The 16,454-nt window shown below is 37.8% G+C and overlaps 2 protein-coding genes across 3 annotated transcripts; one reads left to right on the forward strand and one right to left on the reverse strand.

Moving 5' to 3' along the window:
* Positions 1-126: 126 nt before the first annotated feature.
* On the reverse strand, positions 127-8,720 carry rab38c (RAB38c, member of RAS oncogene family). The gene is made up of 4 exons (XM_044371866.1): positions 7,709-8,720; positions 6,852-6,982; positions 4,995-5,132; positions 127-3,377 (listed from the first exon to the last, which is right to left on the reverse strand). Exons 1-4 carry the CDS (start codon positions 7,899-7,901, stop codon positions 3,216-3,218), a joined length of 624 nt encoding a protein of 207 aa, XP_044227801.1. The 5' UTR covers positions 7,902-8,720; the 3' UTR covers positions 127-3,215.
* Positions 8,721-8,909: 189 nt separating this feature from the next.
* Positions 8,910-13,593, forward strand: LOC122996219 (ras-related protein Rab-39B-like). 2 transcript variants are annotated; one of them, XM_044371831.1, is made up of 5 exons: positions 8,910-9,555; positions 9,924-10,042; positions 10,933-11,159; positions 11,293-11,563; positions 11,951-13,593. In XM_044371831.1, the coding sequence occupies exons 3-5, from the start codon at positions 10,945-10,947 to the stop codon at positions 12,104-12,106; spliced, it is 642 nt and encodes a 213-aa protein (XP_044227766.1). In that variant the 5' UTR covers positions 8,910-9,555; positions 9,924-10,042; positions 10,933-10,944; the 3' UTR covers positions 12,107-13,593. The 2 variants fall into 2 exon arrangements, with proteins under 2 accessions (XP_044227766.1, XP_044227765.1); XM_044371830.1 differs by lacking the exon at positions 9,924-10,042 and having other exon boundaries at positions 8,911-9,555.
* Positions 13,594-16,454: the final 2,861 nt, after the last annotated feature.

The raw sequence follows: 16,454 nt of genomic DNA on the forward strand, positions 1-16,454 counted from the left end.
GTTTGATTCATTTGTTCCAGCAACATTCCCAGTATGTGTGTAAATGACATTTCACGTTGAAGTAAATACCAGCAGGGAGGATTCAGTGATGGCTCCAACTTTATTTTCAAGACAAACATCTGAGGAGGGTTCTTAAATCTTCCTCGCAATATGCAATGTTCTGGTAACGTGAACATAATTTTCTATAGGAACCATATCTTTTACTAGAGGGGATATAATGCCTGGGGGAAACTGTACAGAGATGTTATTTGGAGACCATGTGGAAACTTGTTTGCTGGGATTCCTATTTTGGAGGCAAGTGTGCAATATCCCTCAGACGAAGTAAGTTATTTTTTCAAGTAAATATCTTACAGAAGGAGATGTTGCTGTCTTTGTGAACCAAACCAACGTCAAGGCTGATTTCCACATTTTTAGGGTGAAACGTGTCAATTTGGGCTGAGAGGACGTAACATTTCTTTTGACTCCTGCAAAGATCCCGAATGAACAATGCTGAAAACATACTGTGCAGTATACGGCACCACAAAATAGATTTTTATTGCATGTAGTCTGGTGCACACACAGAGAATGCAGTTACAAATGTGTTGCATTACAAGGCCAGGCTATTACACATCAAAGGGAGTGAAGTAAAATGTAAAGCACATACCTAATTTGAAAACATGGAATTTCAAATAACACTTGAGGCTGAATCAACAAAGGCGGCTGGCCTGTCGGTGGCGTGCAGAAAAGAACAGCACATACCGTGTTTTTCACTGGTAAGAAATTGATTTTAGGGCCAAAGAAAAATGTCTCATACCAAGAAGAGAGCCAACAGTTTGACAGTGAGTCAGCTCTGCTGTCAAAGTTATTCATATCCAGAGTAAATCTAAAGCTTTTGAGGATGTTCACATTTGTTTTCGAAATAGAAATGTCAACAATCATGGAGTGAAATTATTCCATGACCAGGAAGAGATGCTTGAAAAGACAGTGAGTAGTACTGGAAGAACCACAGATGTTGTGAAGTGGTCTAAACTTAACCACTGCTATTCCTAATTAAAGAATTCTCGGTCCACTAATAGCCATTAGGTTTTATCAACTAATGGAATAGTCAATTTAATGGACAAATCTGCTAAACTGCCTCTCCTAGATTATCACCACATTTGTGTTTATTTCTGGCTGCAAAGGATTCCTGTGTGTTTTTCTCAGCAGCATGCAAGAACAGATTTTTCCAGTTCATCAGTTCATGATCCAGTGTGAAAGAAATGTCTTAACATACTTGCAGGGCAGTTGTGAAAACACGGGATGTATCCTTCAGATCCATCATGTGTATTAATACATAAAGGGATTCCTCTGACAGCATATTCTGTATAGATGATAAATAATGAATTTACTTTGGGCTGTGATCTTAAGCTGATGGATAGTACGACCTTTGTAATGACAGATAGGAAGTTCAAATATGAACTTTCTGACACAACTGTCCACTTAGTTTCACTCTTAACTTTCAACCATCATCAAGTCAGTCAGTATTTTTGCTAATTTCTTGCTCAGTTTAAACCCTGTGGATGAATTTAAGACCCGTAAAGGAGGACAGGAAGTCACTCACTCACTCATTTTAGGAAATATGCCTGTTTGCTCTCTTATAGAGACTTAGATGAGAAGATGGATATCACTCTCATGTCTGTACACTAAATGTGAAGTTACAGCCAGGAGACAGTTAGCTTTAGCTTTGCATCAAGACTGGAAGCAGTGGGAAACAGCTAGTCTGGCTCTGTCCAAAGGTTACAAAAAAGGTCACTAATTAGGGCGTTATATCTTGAGAAATAGTCCCACCTATAACCCCTTATAAAACTGCAAATTGTTGTTTTTACACTTTAGTTTTTGTATTGGTTAAACAAACAAGATATAACATGCTAATTAGTGAGTTTTATAGGTGCTTGTAGGTGGATTCTGTTAATGTTGGGCAGTCAGGCTAACTTTTTCCCTCTGTTTCCAGTCTTTATGCTAAGCTAAGCTAACTGACTGCTGGTTGTAGCCTTATATTAAACGGACAGATATGAAAGTGATATCAACCTTCTCATCTAACTCGCTGCCAAAAAGCAAGTTAACTTTTACTTTAAGATGTCAGACTACTGTTTCTAAGGTCAAGAATGAACTTTCACGCTCGGTCTATATTAAACATATTAGATATATATGAGTGGAATCTGCAGTTTGAGCTGGTTAATGACAGAAACCTGAATTTGTACTTTGTTAAACAGAACCAAGTTCCGGGACTGGGGGGATAAAGACACTGTATTGTATGTAACCAGTTGCAGTTTACCAAGTTTTGATAAAACTTTTGTTAAAAAATACCTTTGGCAGCACAATTTGCAGTTTCAGCTGCGTTCTTAAAGACTTATGTATGTATGGGCAGGTAAAAAGTGCAAAGAAAGCAAGAGGGTTTCATATTTTTTTTGTCTATATTCACACTGCAGACAGTAGTGGCAAAAGTTTGGAATGTCTTTTCCATATATGTTTTCTTAGTAGCATAAACATCCGTACATATTTTGGGAGCTGGCAGTTCAGCCAAATGTCAAAGGCACGTACCACAACTGAAGTATTTTCAAAACCAGCAAGAGCATTAGGTGGGTGTTGCAGGTACCAAAACTTTATATTAATAATAAATATGGGTTACATCCTAGCAAAACACAGCGTAACACAAAAGTTGTGCAATTTTCATGTGCAAACGTAATGACTTTTAATACTGTTTTAATACGTCTAAAAGAGAAAATTATATTTCAGTGGCAAAAAGGGATGAAATAAACATCCATTGTTGTAAAATCTAAATTGTGAACTAAAACTAAAAAACAAAGATTAAAAGTTGGCATACACTCATTCAGTCTGCCAAAGATCACATTTAATGTTTCTCTTCCTCAAGCAATTTAAAAAATTTGAATTTAAAAACAAAACTTATTGTAAGACTTTTTTAAAGCGTATGCCTAATATGTTGTCAAAATCGACTCTTTTGTGTGAAAGATATTATGTTATGTTGATATTATTTCGTGTTGCCTTGCAGTGTGAACACAGCCCATAAATGTTGGTACATCGCTCACCTGTTTTACATTTTTCTTCACTTATGGCTTTACGCTAAGATTGGTTGAACACAAAAGCAATTTTTCACAAACAGTCCCTGAGCCAAACTTATCTCTGAGGCTGTGGCCTCATAGCCGTTCACTTCCTGGTTGTCTGTGACTGGTCAGGAGTCACCATTTCACACATGACGAGCAGTTGAGATGTTCCTTGGCGGTGTTAGTGTATCCAGTCAGGACAAGGGAACCAGGGTCACGCTCTATCACCGGGGTCTCCTCGTTGCTCAGGATGTGCTGTACCAAACACCGCGTTGCCTCCTCGATGTTTGTGTTTTCCTGAAGGAAGGAAAAAAGACAACAATTGTAAATAAATCATGCACTTAAGGTACATATAGAGTATACCGGTATGTGCTGTTATACCAACACCTCAACATCTGGAAAGTGAATGTTGTTCACACATGCCTACAAATGGCCATCCGTTCTGTAGTCTTTGTTGCTAAGGTTATTCCACAGGTTGTTTATGTTGTCCACTTGCATATTTCAGTTCAGATTTGGGTTTGAACATGTACAGATGTATTGAGAAGTTTATGTTTTGAGTAAAGAACGAGAAAAAGAAGTAAAATTACTAAATTACTAATTACTAACTAGTAAAAATACTGCTGTTTGTTTACATAGCCTAACGAGCCGCTGGACGTCTGCTGAGGGGCGGTTTCTGAAAGCTGGCCAATCAGAACAGAGTGGGCTCATCAGAAGGGGGGCCTTAAAGAGACAGGAGCTGAAATGGCCTGTGTCAGACAGAGGCTGAACTGAGGGGCTGCATAAAAGGCCAGTATAAGATAAATCACTAACTTTGAACTGTCATGCAAAGATGTTCCAGTAGAGCCCCAGAATAACAGTATAAATGCATGATACATCCCCCTTTAAAGGCCCAGGACACCCATACAGGTGTTTTCACTCATCCCGGATAAAACTGTCATGAACTGATAAGAATGGCGAAGATGCAATTTCTTCCACCCAAATATGTGCAACAAAACCAGGGTTTTTTGCAGAGGGTTAGAGAGATAAAAAAGCAAATAAAGCACAGTTGGTCTAATACTGCAAAATAAATGAAAACACCTGGGTGGGTGCTCTATAGGTGTACAGCACATTTAATAGCAGATAATGAATGCTCCAATTTTTGGCTTCCTTTGGTATAATGTGACTCCATGACAGCGTATTGTACTAAGGTGACATTACAGGATTTCTGGTTACTGAGGTTAAAAAAATATTAAAACTGCTTTCTCTTGTAGCCATGAGAAGCCACATATATCCACAAATGTCTAATGCACTAATGCAGCCCTGATCATAGTTAGAGATATAAAATACAGCAAAAACTCAGCCCTGACCTGTCTGTTTGTGCACACTACACTACTATCTCCAACTTGCACGCTGGTGTGTAACTCATTAGACAGTCTCTGAGGGTTTGAATGGGAGGAAAAAAGCACAAGAATAATTCACACCAGGCTGCAGAAATTCCTCTATTTGTCTCTTGAGACCACAGAAAATACTGTCCAACTTGTAGTGTCTGCAGGGAAAAGCCCGACAGCAATTTTCAGAATCATTTCTTTTTCACAATGAGCTTCTGTTGTAATAACATTGCTATTATTTTGTTTTAGAGTGTCAAATGTGTAGTTAACCTTCCTGTGCAAATTATGTATAGAGCAGATGGCTGTCAACTATTTGATTCAAGTCAAAATTAAATATTTTAGTCTTTGCCTCAAGTGAAGTCCTTTTACAACACAATAGCATCAAAAAAGGTCTCTTAACTTTTTATGTTCTTGGCATAAAGTTGCACAGGACTCATTAGTAAAGCAAATGATCTGTGGAAAATGTAACTACTGTACCACCTTGATTTAACTTTAAAATGCTTGACTTATTCAAAAGTCAAATCTAAAAGTCACATGTGCTGTGTACCTTGGCTGAGGTCTCGAACCAGCCAACAAAGCCGTTCTCCCTGCAGAAAGAGTCAAGTTTGGGCTGCTGGGAAGCCAGCTGGTCTGACTTATTGGCCAAGAGTACAGCTGGAACTGGTCTCCCATGGTTCAGAGTCACCTTAGGAAAGAAGAAAGACAGGTTACATGATTGTTGTACCAACTGTAATATCACGTAACTCATTTTTTAGGCAATTTAAAGTATGTTAAGACATATAAATACTCTGCTTGGAATAATAATTTATTTCCCACAAAAAGGTTCAATTTATTCGTTAAAAATTCTTAAAAGTGCATCACAATTCTTCCCCCTCATTGAAAAATACAGAATCTATGAATGAACCACGATCGGCTTCCGAAACTGAGACGTGATGTCATAAAATCATGATCAATGTACACGCCTTAAACTCAGATTTTTGATGAGCACAGCAAAACTTTCCCTTTCAGCAGATGAATGTGAAAACAGCCTTCTAGTGTCAAACTCTGCACATACATCATTCTGCACAGTGAAACTCAAATGTCCAACTGAAGAAACAAGAAGAAAATCAAAACACATTTTTACTGGAGGGGGACTTTAACTATACAAGAAGTTAATGTAAAAATACCATTGTCTAATCTAGTTTAGGGCTGCAGATAACAAATATTTTCATTATCTGTTGATTGTTTTCTCGTTTAATTAATTGTATGGTTGATAAAATTGTGAAAAATGTCGATCACTGTTTCCCAAAGTGTTGTCCTCAAATGTCTTCTTTTGTCCCAACAGTACACAACCAAGGATATTGAGTTTACTATCATAAAAGAGGCAGTAAACCAAAAAATATTCACATTTGAGACTTAAAACGATGAATCAATTATCAAAATAGTTGGCGATTAACTTTCTGATGATCAACTAATTGATTAATAGACTAATCATTGCAGCTCTATTCTAGTCTAGTAAGTAGCTAATCTAAACTCCAAGAGCAAAATATAAATTGTCTTCTAAACAGCATAAAAATGCAGTTTAAACTTCCCAACACACTTCCTGAAGAAGTACTGTATCTGTTGCCTTTTATGCCCTTTCAGTATCATCACAGGCCAATGTGAGTTTAAAATATCAGGATGTTGTGGACATTAAAACAACTACTTTGAACGTGTTGTGATCTTTGGAGCTGCCTGTTCTGTGAATATAATGAAACAGGAGATGACACCCAGGTGACTAAAACGGATGGTGAGGTGTGGATGATAGGTGACACAGTATAACCGCCTTTAATGCCAATTAGGACTGCAACTAACTATTTTCATTATCAATTACTCTACTGATTATTTTCTTGACTAATCGGTTTGTCTATGAAATGATAAAAAATAGTGAAAATTCCCAATTCCCAGTTTCTCAGAGGCCACAGTAATGTCTTCAGTTTGCTTGGTTTGCCTGACTAAGAGCCTAAAATGTTAAGATATTCAATGTAACATCATATATGACAAGGAAAGACAGAAAATCGTTAAATTTTAGGAGCTAAGATCATCAAATCTTTGGCTTTTTTGCTTGAAACAATTAATCGATTTTCTGTTGACTTATCATTGCAGCTCTAATGCTATTGCTTGTGAAAATACTTTTCTCTGCCTTGCTTTCCTTTTCAGCAGACGTTAATCTTATTTTAACCATGACAATAACATTACACCAGCTTTAACTGTAACCTTGACATGAATTGTTGCAGTGTGTGGTTGTGGCCGGCCGTGGGCAGGTACGGTATGAATTTTTACACCTTTGGAAGAGGCAGGATGAGAGTAGAACAAAAAAGGCCTCAGATTGTGCTTCTCTAAAGATGAGTTGACTTTGTGGATCTCACACAGCCTTTCATCTGACCTTGGAGTCCAGGTCATCCTTCCACTTCAACACGGCGTCGAACGTGGAGGCTCTCGTCACGTCAAATACCACCAGTGCTCCCACCGCCTCCCGGTAGTAGACACGAGTCATGTTCCCATACCGCTCCTGCCCTGGGATGCACAGACAGTCATCAGACACACACACACATATTTACGTAAAGACACCTTTCAAGTCCGTAAAATTAAATCAACTCACAGCACGGCATGTTAGTGAGAAATATAGGGGTGTGTGTGTGTATGTGTGTGTATTTGTGTGTGTTTACACTACAGTAGCCGCCATCATGTGACTGTTATTATGAGCATGGGATCACTTGAGTCACAGCCAGGCACAAGATCTACATTCCTCGACCAGGCTTCAAATGACAGGGAGGGACCCAGACATCCACTGGACACACACACATTTTCACTGGGAGCTCACTTCACTTACTAGAAAAATCTACATCTTATCAAGTCCTTTTTGAGTCACTGAGTCATTAAAGTTTGTAAAAAAAAAAAGGTGTAATTTTTCTGCCTTATTCTGACCATTTCTTGAAAATTCTTGAAATAAGTTGACTGCATTGGAAACAGGCTAATATAATCTTACTGTGCTGGAAGAAAACAAGACTTTTAAGAGCCAGATAAAGAGAAGAATTGATTGATAAGATTATGTTTTTCAGTTTTTTTTAAATGGATTTCACATAATCCTACTCTCCTAAAGCTGTTGCTCTCTAATTCATTTACAGCTTATTTCACAAAGTAGCTTTAACAACTCACAGCTCACAACAAAAGCTTTTTGTTTCCAAATAACGCTAAAAAAAAATCACCTGATGTACATAAAGCAGGATTTGTTTGACAGACCTGCTATGTCCCACAGCTGAAGCCGGACCACGGTGTCATTGTCCCACTGCAGCACCTTCAGGGCGAAGTCCACCCCGATGGTGGCTCTGTAGTGCTGGGAGAAGATCTGATGGACGTACCGCTTAATGATGGACGTTTTCCCGACTCCCAAGTCCCCGATGACCAGGACTTTGAACAAGAGCTCTTGCTGCATAGTTGCAGCTCTGTAGGAAAAAAATAACTCCTAAGTTGAACTGTAGAAAATTTAAGAGGGATGCTGGTGCGCAGGTTTCGCAGCAAAACTACAGTAAAGTCATTGAGAGTGGTTAACAGCTTTGGCTCTGGATGAAGACTGGAAAAAATAGCAGCATTTCCTTTCCTCCGGTTCACAAACATAAAATTGTTGCAATATCATCGAGATTTGCGAAAGAAACGGTGAAGATCACTGCGGTCCACCCGTCTCATCACACATGACAGTCTGAGTCCGTTCACTTCACAGCGACTCTCAGCTGCTGTGAGCGACTTCAATACAACATTAACTACTGGTGATGCATTCAAGCGCCCCACGTAAACGTCGGCTTTACACTTTAGGCCGGTGGTTCTCAAACTTTTTCACGTCAAGGACCACTAGATTGACACAAATAGATAGATATATTTATTTGACCAAATTTAAAACATACATGACAGACCGATCACAAAGACAGACTCCATATAAGATTTTAAAAAATTGTCAAGGATTAAAATACACAAAAAAGTCCTTGGGCTTATTTCCATTGTGATCCTCTATTGGAGAACAAGATGGCAGATTGAATAAGAAAGTGTTAAGCAAGAATGACATTAGACTTAATAAAAACCTAAGCAGACAGTAAAACATCAAGCATTTGTACATCTACAAATTATTTAACATCCATTTCTTGAGATCTGATTTAAAACTCCTCTCGACTGGGTTTCACTTGAGTGAGATAGGCAGCTTGTTACACTGACATGAAGCTGTATATAAAAATGTATTTTTCCCAAACAATGTCTTAAATCTCATGGGAATTATATTTGTTAGAGCACAGCAGTTATAGTTTTACAACTGCTGTGTTTTTCTTTTTTAAGGTACTGTATGTATTTTGGACTGTTTAAGTTATATTTTATATTTGTTTTTATTTCATCTCTTAACTATATATTTTGTTGTTTTGTTGTCAGTTGTATTTCTCCTTGTTTTGTAAAATATGTACTTATTTGCTTCCTGTTGCTGGATAACTTTTATAAATATCCAAATAAGGTATTGACAAAAAAAATGTAACACTGTTGGTGGCTAATATTTAAAAAGAAATCAGAATAACCAAATTTTTTGAGCTAAAGGGAAGGACTGTAAGCAAACTTTAGAGAGTCATCTATCGTCTTACGTGTTGAAATAAATAATGTGAAGGATCAAGTGAAGTTACGTTCACGTGCGCTCACTTCGTATAATTACTGTATTTTGTTCCTACAGTCTATGAACGCAGCAGCCTGGAGGATTGCTGCTGCGCCGCTGTGCGCGCAGTTACGGTAATGGTGCTGATGAGGGCGAGGAGACGTGTGATACTGCTGTTGTGTCCTGCTGCCATTTCATCAGCGGATCCTCGCGGTTATATTCACAGTCCTGCTCTAATTAAGCAGCAGCCCTCATCATCTGTCGGCCAACACACTCAACAGGCTGGTTTAATGTTTAAAAGCGGGCTAAATAGTGACGGTAGACAGGAGGCCTACGTAGATAATAGGATGCATGTTATCAGCGGGTAAAGCAACAACACAACCACTGCTGTCTGTGCAGTCTGCAGGATCATTTTTACATCGATATGGGGTTTTCTTTTTCCAGGTGCTGAGCTCTTAACTTCAAGGTGGGTCGTCATTTATTTAATTTTTATTAGATTATTGTCTTGAATGTTAATCATTAAAGTAAAAAATATTTAGGCTAAGTGGGGTGGGCCTCATCATTCAAACAATTTGCTCATTATTTATTGTAAAGTTTGTGGGATATTTCATTATGAATGTCACTGGAGGCCTTCTAGGAAGCTGTGGCTAATATCTAATAGACTATCAGCTAGCAGCTATCGCTTTATGGAGCTTATTTTTGGCTGTAGCTTCAAGGCCTCATTGTGTGTTATTGCTGTATAACAACCAGTCTACTATCCACATGGGGGCTGACTATACACCAATGTTTATTGAGTTGGAGAGGAGTGGCCTCACCCTCCCTCCTTCCCCTCAGATTAGATCACCCAACTGTAAATCACATGGATCTGCTGAGATGATTTGAGCCTATTATTCTCTCCTCATGATGGCAGCCCTGATCAAAGAGTTATCCATACGGTCGACTCAGGATTAAATGTATGTTTGCGTTTAATCTGACTATAAAATCATGAATCTATTTAAAGTGTTTCTGAACAGGGTGTCATTTTGTTGTTGCTTTTATTGTTTGTAAAAGCTTTAAAGTGTATTGAATCTAATCTGTTGTTTGTTTAATTTATTAATTAATTTTTTGTTGCAATTTTCTTTTTTAAAAAAAGACTGAATTTGAATCTGTGACAAAATTCTTCATGTTAAGATTTAATAAGTTTAGACGTGTCTTTTTTGCTGTTTCATGTGTGGAAAAAATCCATAAATTACACATATGTAAATTCATATTTGTTCCATGTTTACACTGTGCTTTAGAGCTGCAACCATTAATAATAAATGATAAATCCATTAATTAATTGACAAATATGCCAAAAATTTGGATTTAACTTCTTAAATATGATGATTTAATGCTTTTATTTGTCATACATGATAGTAAACTGAATATTTTGTTAGTTTGGAAAAAGACATAATCTTTGACTCTGGGAAATTGGAACAGGCATTTTCACTATTGTGAATTATTATTCTGGCATTTTATGGATAAATTTATTTATCGACTAATTGATATTATTATTGATTTCTAAAGAAAACTGCAGCCAAACGTCACATAGATTTCATATCAACAGAATTTGTGCCTGTTACTATGAAATATTCAGCCTCTCTTTTGTCAAGTCTGTTTTTAGTGGTTTTGTGTGACAGAGCTCACACATATAGTTTTCTTAAAAGTCTGAAAATGCACTGAAATGTATCAACAAACTTCTGCTTTTGAACAATTTTCATTTCAGTTATCCCCTCAAAAGAAAAGATGTTTAATATCTAGTTGAAGAAGTCTAATTTGTAGTAATATGGATAAGTGAGTTACTTGATTTTTTTTCCCCCCACAGATTTGATGCGACATGGAGACGATATGGCTTTATCAGTTTCGTCTGATCGTCATCGGAGACTCCACGGTCGGCAAGTCGTGCCTGATCCGGAGGTTCACTGAGGGCCGCTTCGCCCAGGTGTCAGACCCGACCGTTGGGGTGGACTTCTTCTCACGTCTGGTGGAGATCGAGCCAGGAAAAAGGATCAAACTTCAAATCTGGGACACTGCAGGACAAGAGAGATTCAGGTAAAAACAGAAGTCTTTTCTGGGCATTGTACTATTTAGCAAACGTTACTGAAACAGGAGTAAATAGTGAGTTTGTTAGGGACTATTTTCTGCTGTGGATTAATACACATTTTGTGTTTATCTATCTATCCAGGTCTATCACCAGAGCCTACTACCGCAACTCAGTAGGCGGGCTCCTACTCTTTGACATCACAAACCGCCGTTCCTTCCTGAACGTCCACAACTGGCTGGAGGAGGCCCAGAGCCACGTCCAGCCGCACAGCATTGTCTTCCTGCTGGTTGGCCACAAGTATGACCTGGAGGCCCAGCGTCAGGTGACCCAACAAGAGGCAGAGAAGCTGGCGGGCGCCTACGGGATGCGCTATGTGGAGACATCTGCACGAGACGCCATCAACGTGGAGAAGGTGTGGATGTGATCTCTGTCAAAGTATTTTTTTCTTCAGACGAACGTGATCAGCTGTGAACTAAAAATGTTACAGTAATTGAGACAAATATTGAGCTTCAAGGTTAATTCTTGACCTTGAAAACAGCACCTTGATCAACATGCTGTTTCTGAAGCTTTCAACCACAGATGAAGTTGCTCAGTTGTCATGGAGATGGTTTAGTTGTTATCACATGTCTTAAGTCTGGAATTCATGCTTTTACAATTACTGTATTGTCACTTAACAACAGTTTAAAAATACTAAACTTACTGTAATTTGTACTTTGATATATCCACATACACACACACACGACTGTGAATCATTTAAACTCAGTTTCTGCTGCCTCACAATCTGTCTCTTCCTCTGAAGGCGTTCGTGGATCTGACGAGGGACATCTTTGAGCTGGTTCGGAGTGGGGACATCAAGATCCAGGATGGCTGGGAAGGCGTCAAGAGCGGATTTGTTCCCAACACCGTCCATTCCTCTGAGGAGGTGACCAAGGGCAGCCGGCAATGCTACTGCTGATTTACGTGTGTGTGACAGGTGGTGATATTTCAGTGGACTCCATTTGGAGGAGATCTGACTGCGCTCAGTTTTTTGGGACTCATAATATTTCCCTGCTCAGTTACACACTTCTATGATATGTAAGACATTGTTTTATCTTTTCGGGTGCCTGTTTTTGGCTTTTGCCCAAACATTTTGCTCCTAACAGGCGCAGAAGCACAAGAAGCCCTCCTCCCTCACTGTTCTGTGTGCATGTGTGTGTGATTGTAATAACCCAAAACACTCTTAGCAGCTTTTACACAACACTTCAGCTTTACCCCACTTTTCCTGATCTGTACAGTTATACTCCAGTAGCCGGTTACATCTCTAGTCAGTGTATTTATGTTTATGTGTCGACATGACTGAGCCATGCCTCCTCCTTTTAATGCATAATACTCAGAATATACTGCATCCTTGTACAGACTCAATCCAATGAGAGTGACGAGACAGAAAGAGTCTTCAGTGATTGTACATGTGCACTACAAATCCAAGTGGCTTACTGTCATATGTAAAGGCTTCTGAAAGAGCGGAGAGGGGAGGATGATGAAATTGAACTCAAATTGAACCAAAGTTTGAGACACTGCAATCCGCTGACGACTGCTGGAGAAAGAGTTTGCACTGTGAAAATGTTCAATGGAAGGACGAGATACTGTAGCTGCATACTGATAGCCATTATGGGTAGATCATAGCAAGAAGTACCCAGTTCATGTTTACTTCTTTCTTATGTTGGTTTACTGGTGACAACAGTTAAGATGTGACCTTACAGCCTTTCAGAAACTGAACTGATATATGTAAATATGAAGCCTGCTCTTAAAATATCACACAACACCTTCAGGTCATAATCTCTCCTCACACTTATGCCTAAACTCCATTTATACACGCAATCCATGTTTATAATCAGTGCACGCCTCCATTTAAATTCAAATTTTCCAAAGAAAGAAGTGATTGTTTTTTTTTTATTTTTGATATAATGTAAATAGCCTCAGCACCTGGAATCTCATCAGAAAGAGTAGAGTGAATGAATCATGGAAAGTAAATAAATTATAAGAGATTTAAACTCCATAACAATTCAGCAGATTTCAATTCAGATTAGTGACATTTACACGGACTGATTCACGTAACAGTTTAGAGAGAATGGTGGCTGAGTTCATTTGTTTTAACTGCGCGGTGGAAGTGTCTCTTTTGAGTGCCTTTTGAAGGAAAGAAGCCTAAGCACACGCGGTCAACTTCCTGTTTCTAGTGTGTTTATCCTGTGATTATTAACATCTATCTGCTGTAAAGAGGCGGGAAAACACATCGATCTCACATTACACGACTTGTAAATAATTTATTTGAAGCCAAACCCTGACAAAGTTGACTGTTCGATGTTGTGACTCTGGGATGATTATAGCACAAGTGTCATGAATAATAATAATAATAATAATAAATGCCTGGAAATATTAATAAAGATTTGCCTTGTGCAAATACTGGAGGTATATTGTCCCATTAAGCTGACATACAGTTGGGTAACAGGCTGTAATGAGTTATAAATAGTTATCAGATTGACACATTACTGTAAATGACCACTAGAGGGCAGCCTAAGTGTGTGGAGAAGGGAGGTGAGCGGGGAAAACTATTTCACTGCATTGTTTTGTATTTTTAGGTTTTAAAATCAAGGCCTTTTCCTACCAAAACTATTAAAAACATTTTAAAAGTCTAATCAAAAAACTATGGAGCTCCTAATGTCCCGAAAGGTGATAATTTTTTATCTAGTGGGTACAAGTTATTATCTTGTTCCCACAAGATAATAACTTGTACCTACAAGATAGTAACTTGTTCCCTCAAGATGATAACTTGTTCTCATAAGATAATAACTTGTTCCCACATGATATTAACTTGTGCGCTCAAGATAAAAAAAATACCACCTTTTGGGACTTTAGGGGCTCCGTCCAAGACAATAATTTGTTTGAATAATAACTTGTTCCCTCAAGATGATAACTTGTTCCTACAAGATAGTAATTTGTTCCCTCAAGATGATAATTTGTTCCCACAAGATAGTTACTTGTTCCCTCAAGATGATAACTTGTTCCCACATGATATTAACTTGTGCACACAAGATAAAAAAAATACCACCTTTTGGGACTTTAGGGGCTCCGTACAAGACAATAATTTGTTTGAACAATAACTTGTTCCCACAAGATAATAACTTGTTCCTACAAGATTGTAATTTGTTCCTACAAGATAGTTACTTGTTCCCTCAAGATGATAACTTGTTCCTACAAGATAGTAATTTGTTTGCACAGGATGAAAAAAATCCTTTTGGAACTTTAGGGGCTCCATAAAAAACACTCATATTGGTGATATGAATAAAGAAGGGATGCACATTCATATTGCAAAGAGATAAATGTAAGAATTTCAATGTCAAAATGTCATTTTTCTTTAGGCCTGTTGCTGCTGGATATATGTCAGAGGTTAGTGAAACAGCTCAAGGCTAAACTCATAGTGTAGCTTACAGACAATATTGTTGAACATAGTTGAATGAGTCAGCAGTGACACATGGAAAAACCGGGAAAAGGTGGCTTCAACAGCTCATGCTGATAAAATGTCTTCTTTCAAAAATGAAAGGTGATCAAAAACAGGCTCTCTCAATCTGACATAAGCATGAATCATTTTATTTAAAAAAAAAAAAACATTGAAAATACAGCTCATTTTATACATGACAGCCATATGTACAGTATATAAAACACAAAAAGACAAAAATAGATCATTGCTGTTCATGAGACAGCGTTCAGAGGGGTAATGATAGTAGTTTTTTTTCTGAAAGGCACAAGGGCTGGGTATGAAGAAGACTGTGTCACATCACATAAACTTTTAATGATTAATTAACCCTTCCTCAGGAAAGAAAGGAAACACTAATGCTCTGAGTGAAGAGTTTAAGGCCAAGTTGTCTTGACCCTCAGATTACAGTTTGATCCGTGACTGTAGCTTGCCGGACTCCTTTGCTTTACCAGCCCAGGTGCCTTTCTCAGGCAGAAGGATGGTTCTTTAGGCACCAGTTTATAGATTAACATCATCTAGAAAACACTGGCTGAATCCAAAATCTACCCTTACACCCCTTTTCCACAACCATTTGGGAGATATGTCAACTTCTGACATGTTTAACGGGAGAGCATTTTCTGGGCAAAGACAGTGAATTTATACAGAAATGCTTCAATATTGAATCCCCCAGGATCATTTTATCTGGAAAAAGGGGGCAATAGGCTTTCTAATTTAAAATTCAGCAGCATCAAGTGTCAAATGAAATGCCTTCAAGTGGAATTTACAGACCATCTCTTACCACAATTATACTTAAGGTCATATTTTAAAGAAAGTACATTTGTATAATTTACATCATTATACAAATAAGACAGTTTTACACGAATACTGTACAATCTACAGTAAAGCACTTTACTAGAACAACAACAAAAAAAATGCTATTAACAATAAGTTATCATCTCGACTCCAGAGGTTTGGGGTAAATGCATTTTAAAACAATTACACAATTTAGAGACCAACTTTCAGTGGTCATTCTTTGTTTTGGAAAGTTTCCAAAAGCACGTTCATTTGGTCAGAAAGGGACGACGATTGAAATCATTTGTTGATGCAAGACATTTGCAACCAAAACAAACAAACACAAAGATGTAAAAGAAACAAGGTAGACAAAAAAAAGATCAGCAAACTAAAGACTGTACATGTAACGATTAAAATACACTAACCTCTATAAAAAAAGATATTAATTAACTGACAATGATATGAAATGGCAAAAAAGAAAGCTATCCCAAACAATACTATACACATTTAAATATTAACAGTTCTATTAGAAAGAGTAAATAAAGTAGTAAAAATAAAATAAAGTTGGATAAAATAAAAGTGATGGGCGCTCAACAGACAAAGCTGCCAAGAAGAAGTTTCAATTGAAACTAAAAAAAGATTTTCCACCAAGGAAGTAACAACAACAAAAAAAAAAGGTGAAGATATTAACGGTGATGAAAGACAGACCCTTGTTGAGACACAGACCCCCAGCTCCCGGGTCCCAGATACTAATGTGGATCTGACAGAGGAGGATAAATGTCAGTTAGAAACTATTTGTTGTGTATATAATTTTTTAAACCTTCTTCTTCCGGCCAAAATGCTCACTTATCAACAAATCTATCAACCTCCTCAGATCTGCAAAAAATATCTGGGTACAGCCATGTAAAGTGTTTCAAGACAGACAGTAAACAAAACGGGAAATAAATTAACTACAGTGTATGAGATGTTTTATAACTGTTACAAATATTTCCATGTTAACTTGCAGAGAGTATATTAGGGC

This window comes from Thunnus albacares, chromosome 13 (assembly GCF_914725855.1).
Source record: "Thunnus albacares chromosome 13, fThuAlb1.1, whole genome shotgun sequence".
NCBI classification, from domain to species: Eukaryota; Metazoa; Chordata; class Actinopteri; order Scombriformes; family Scombridae; genus Thunnus; species Thunnus albacares.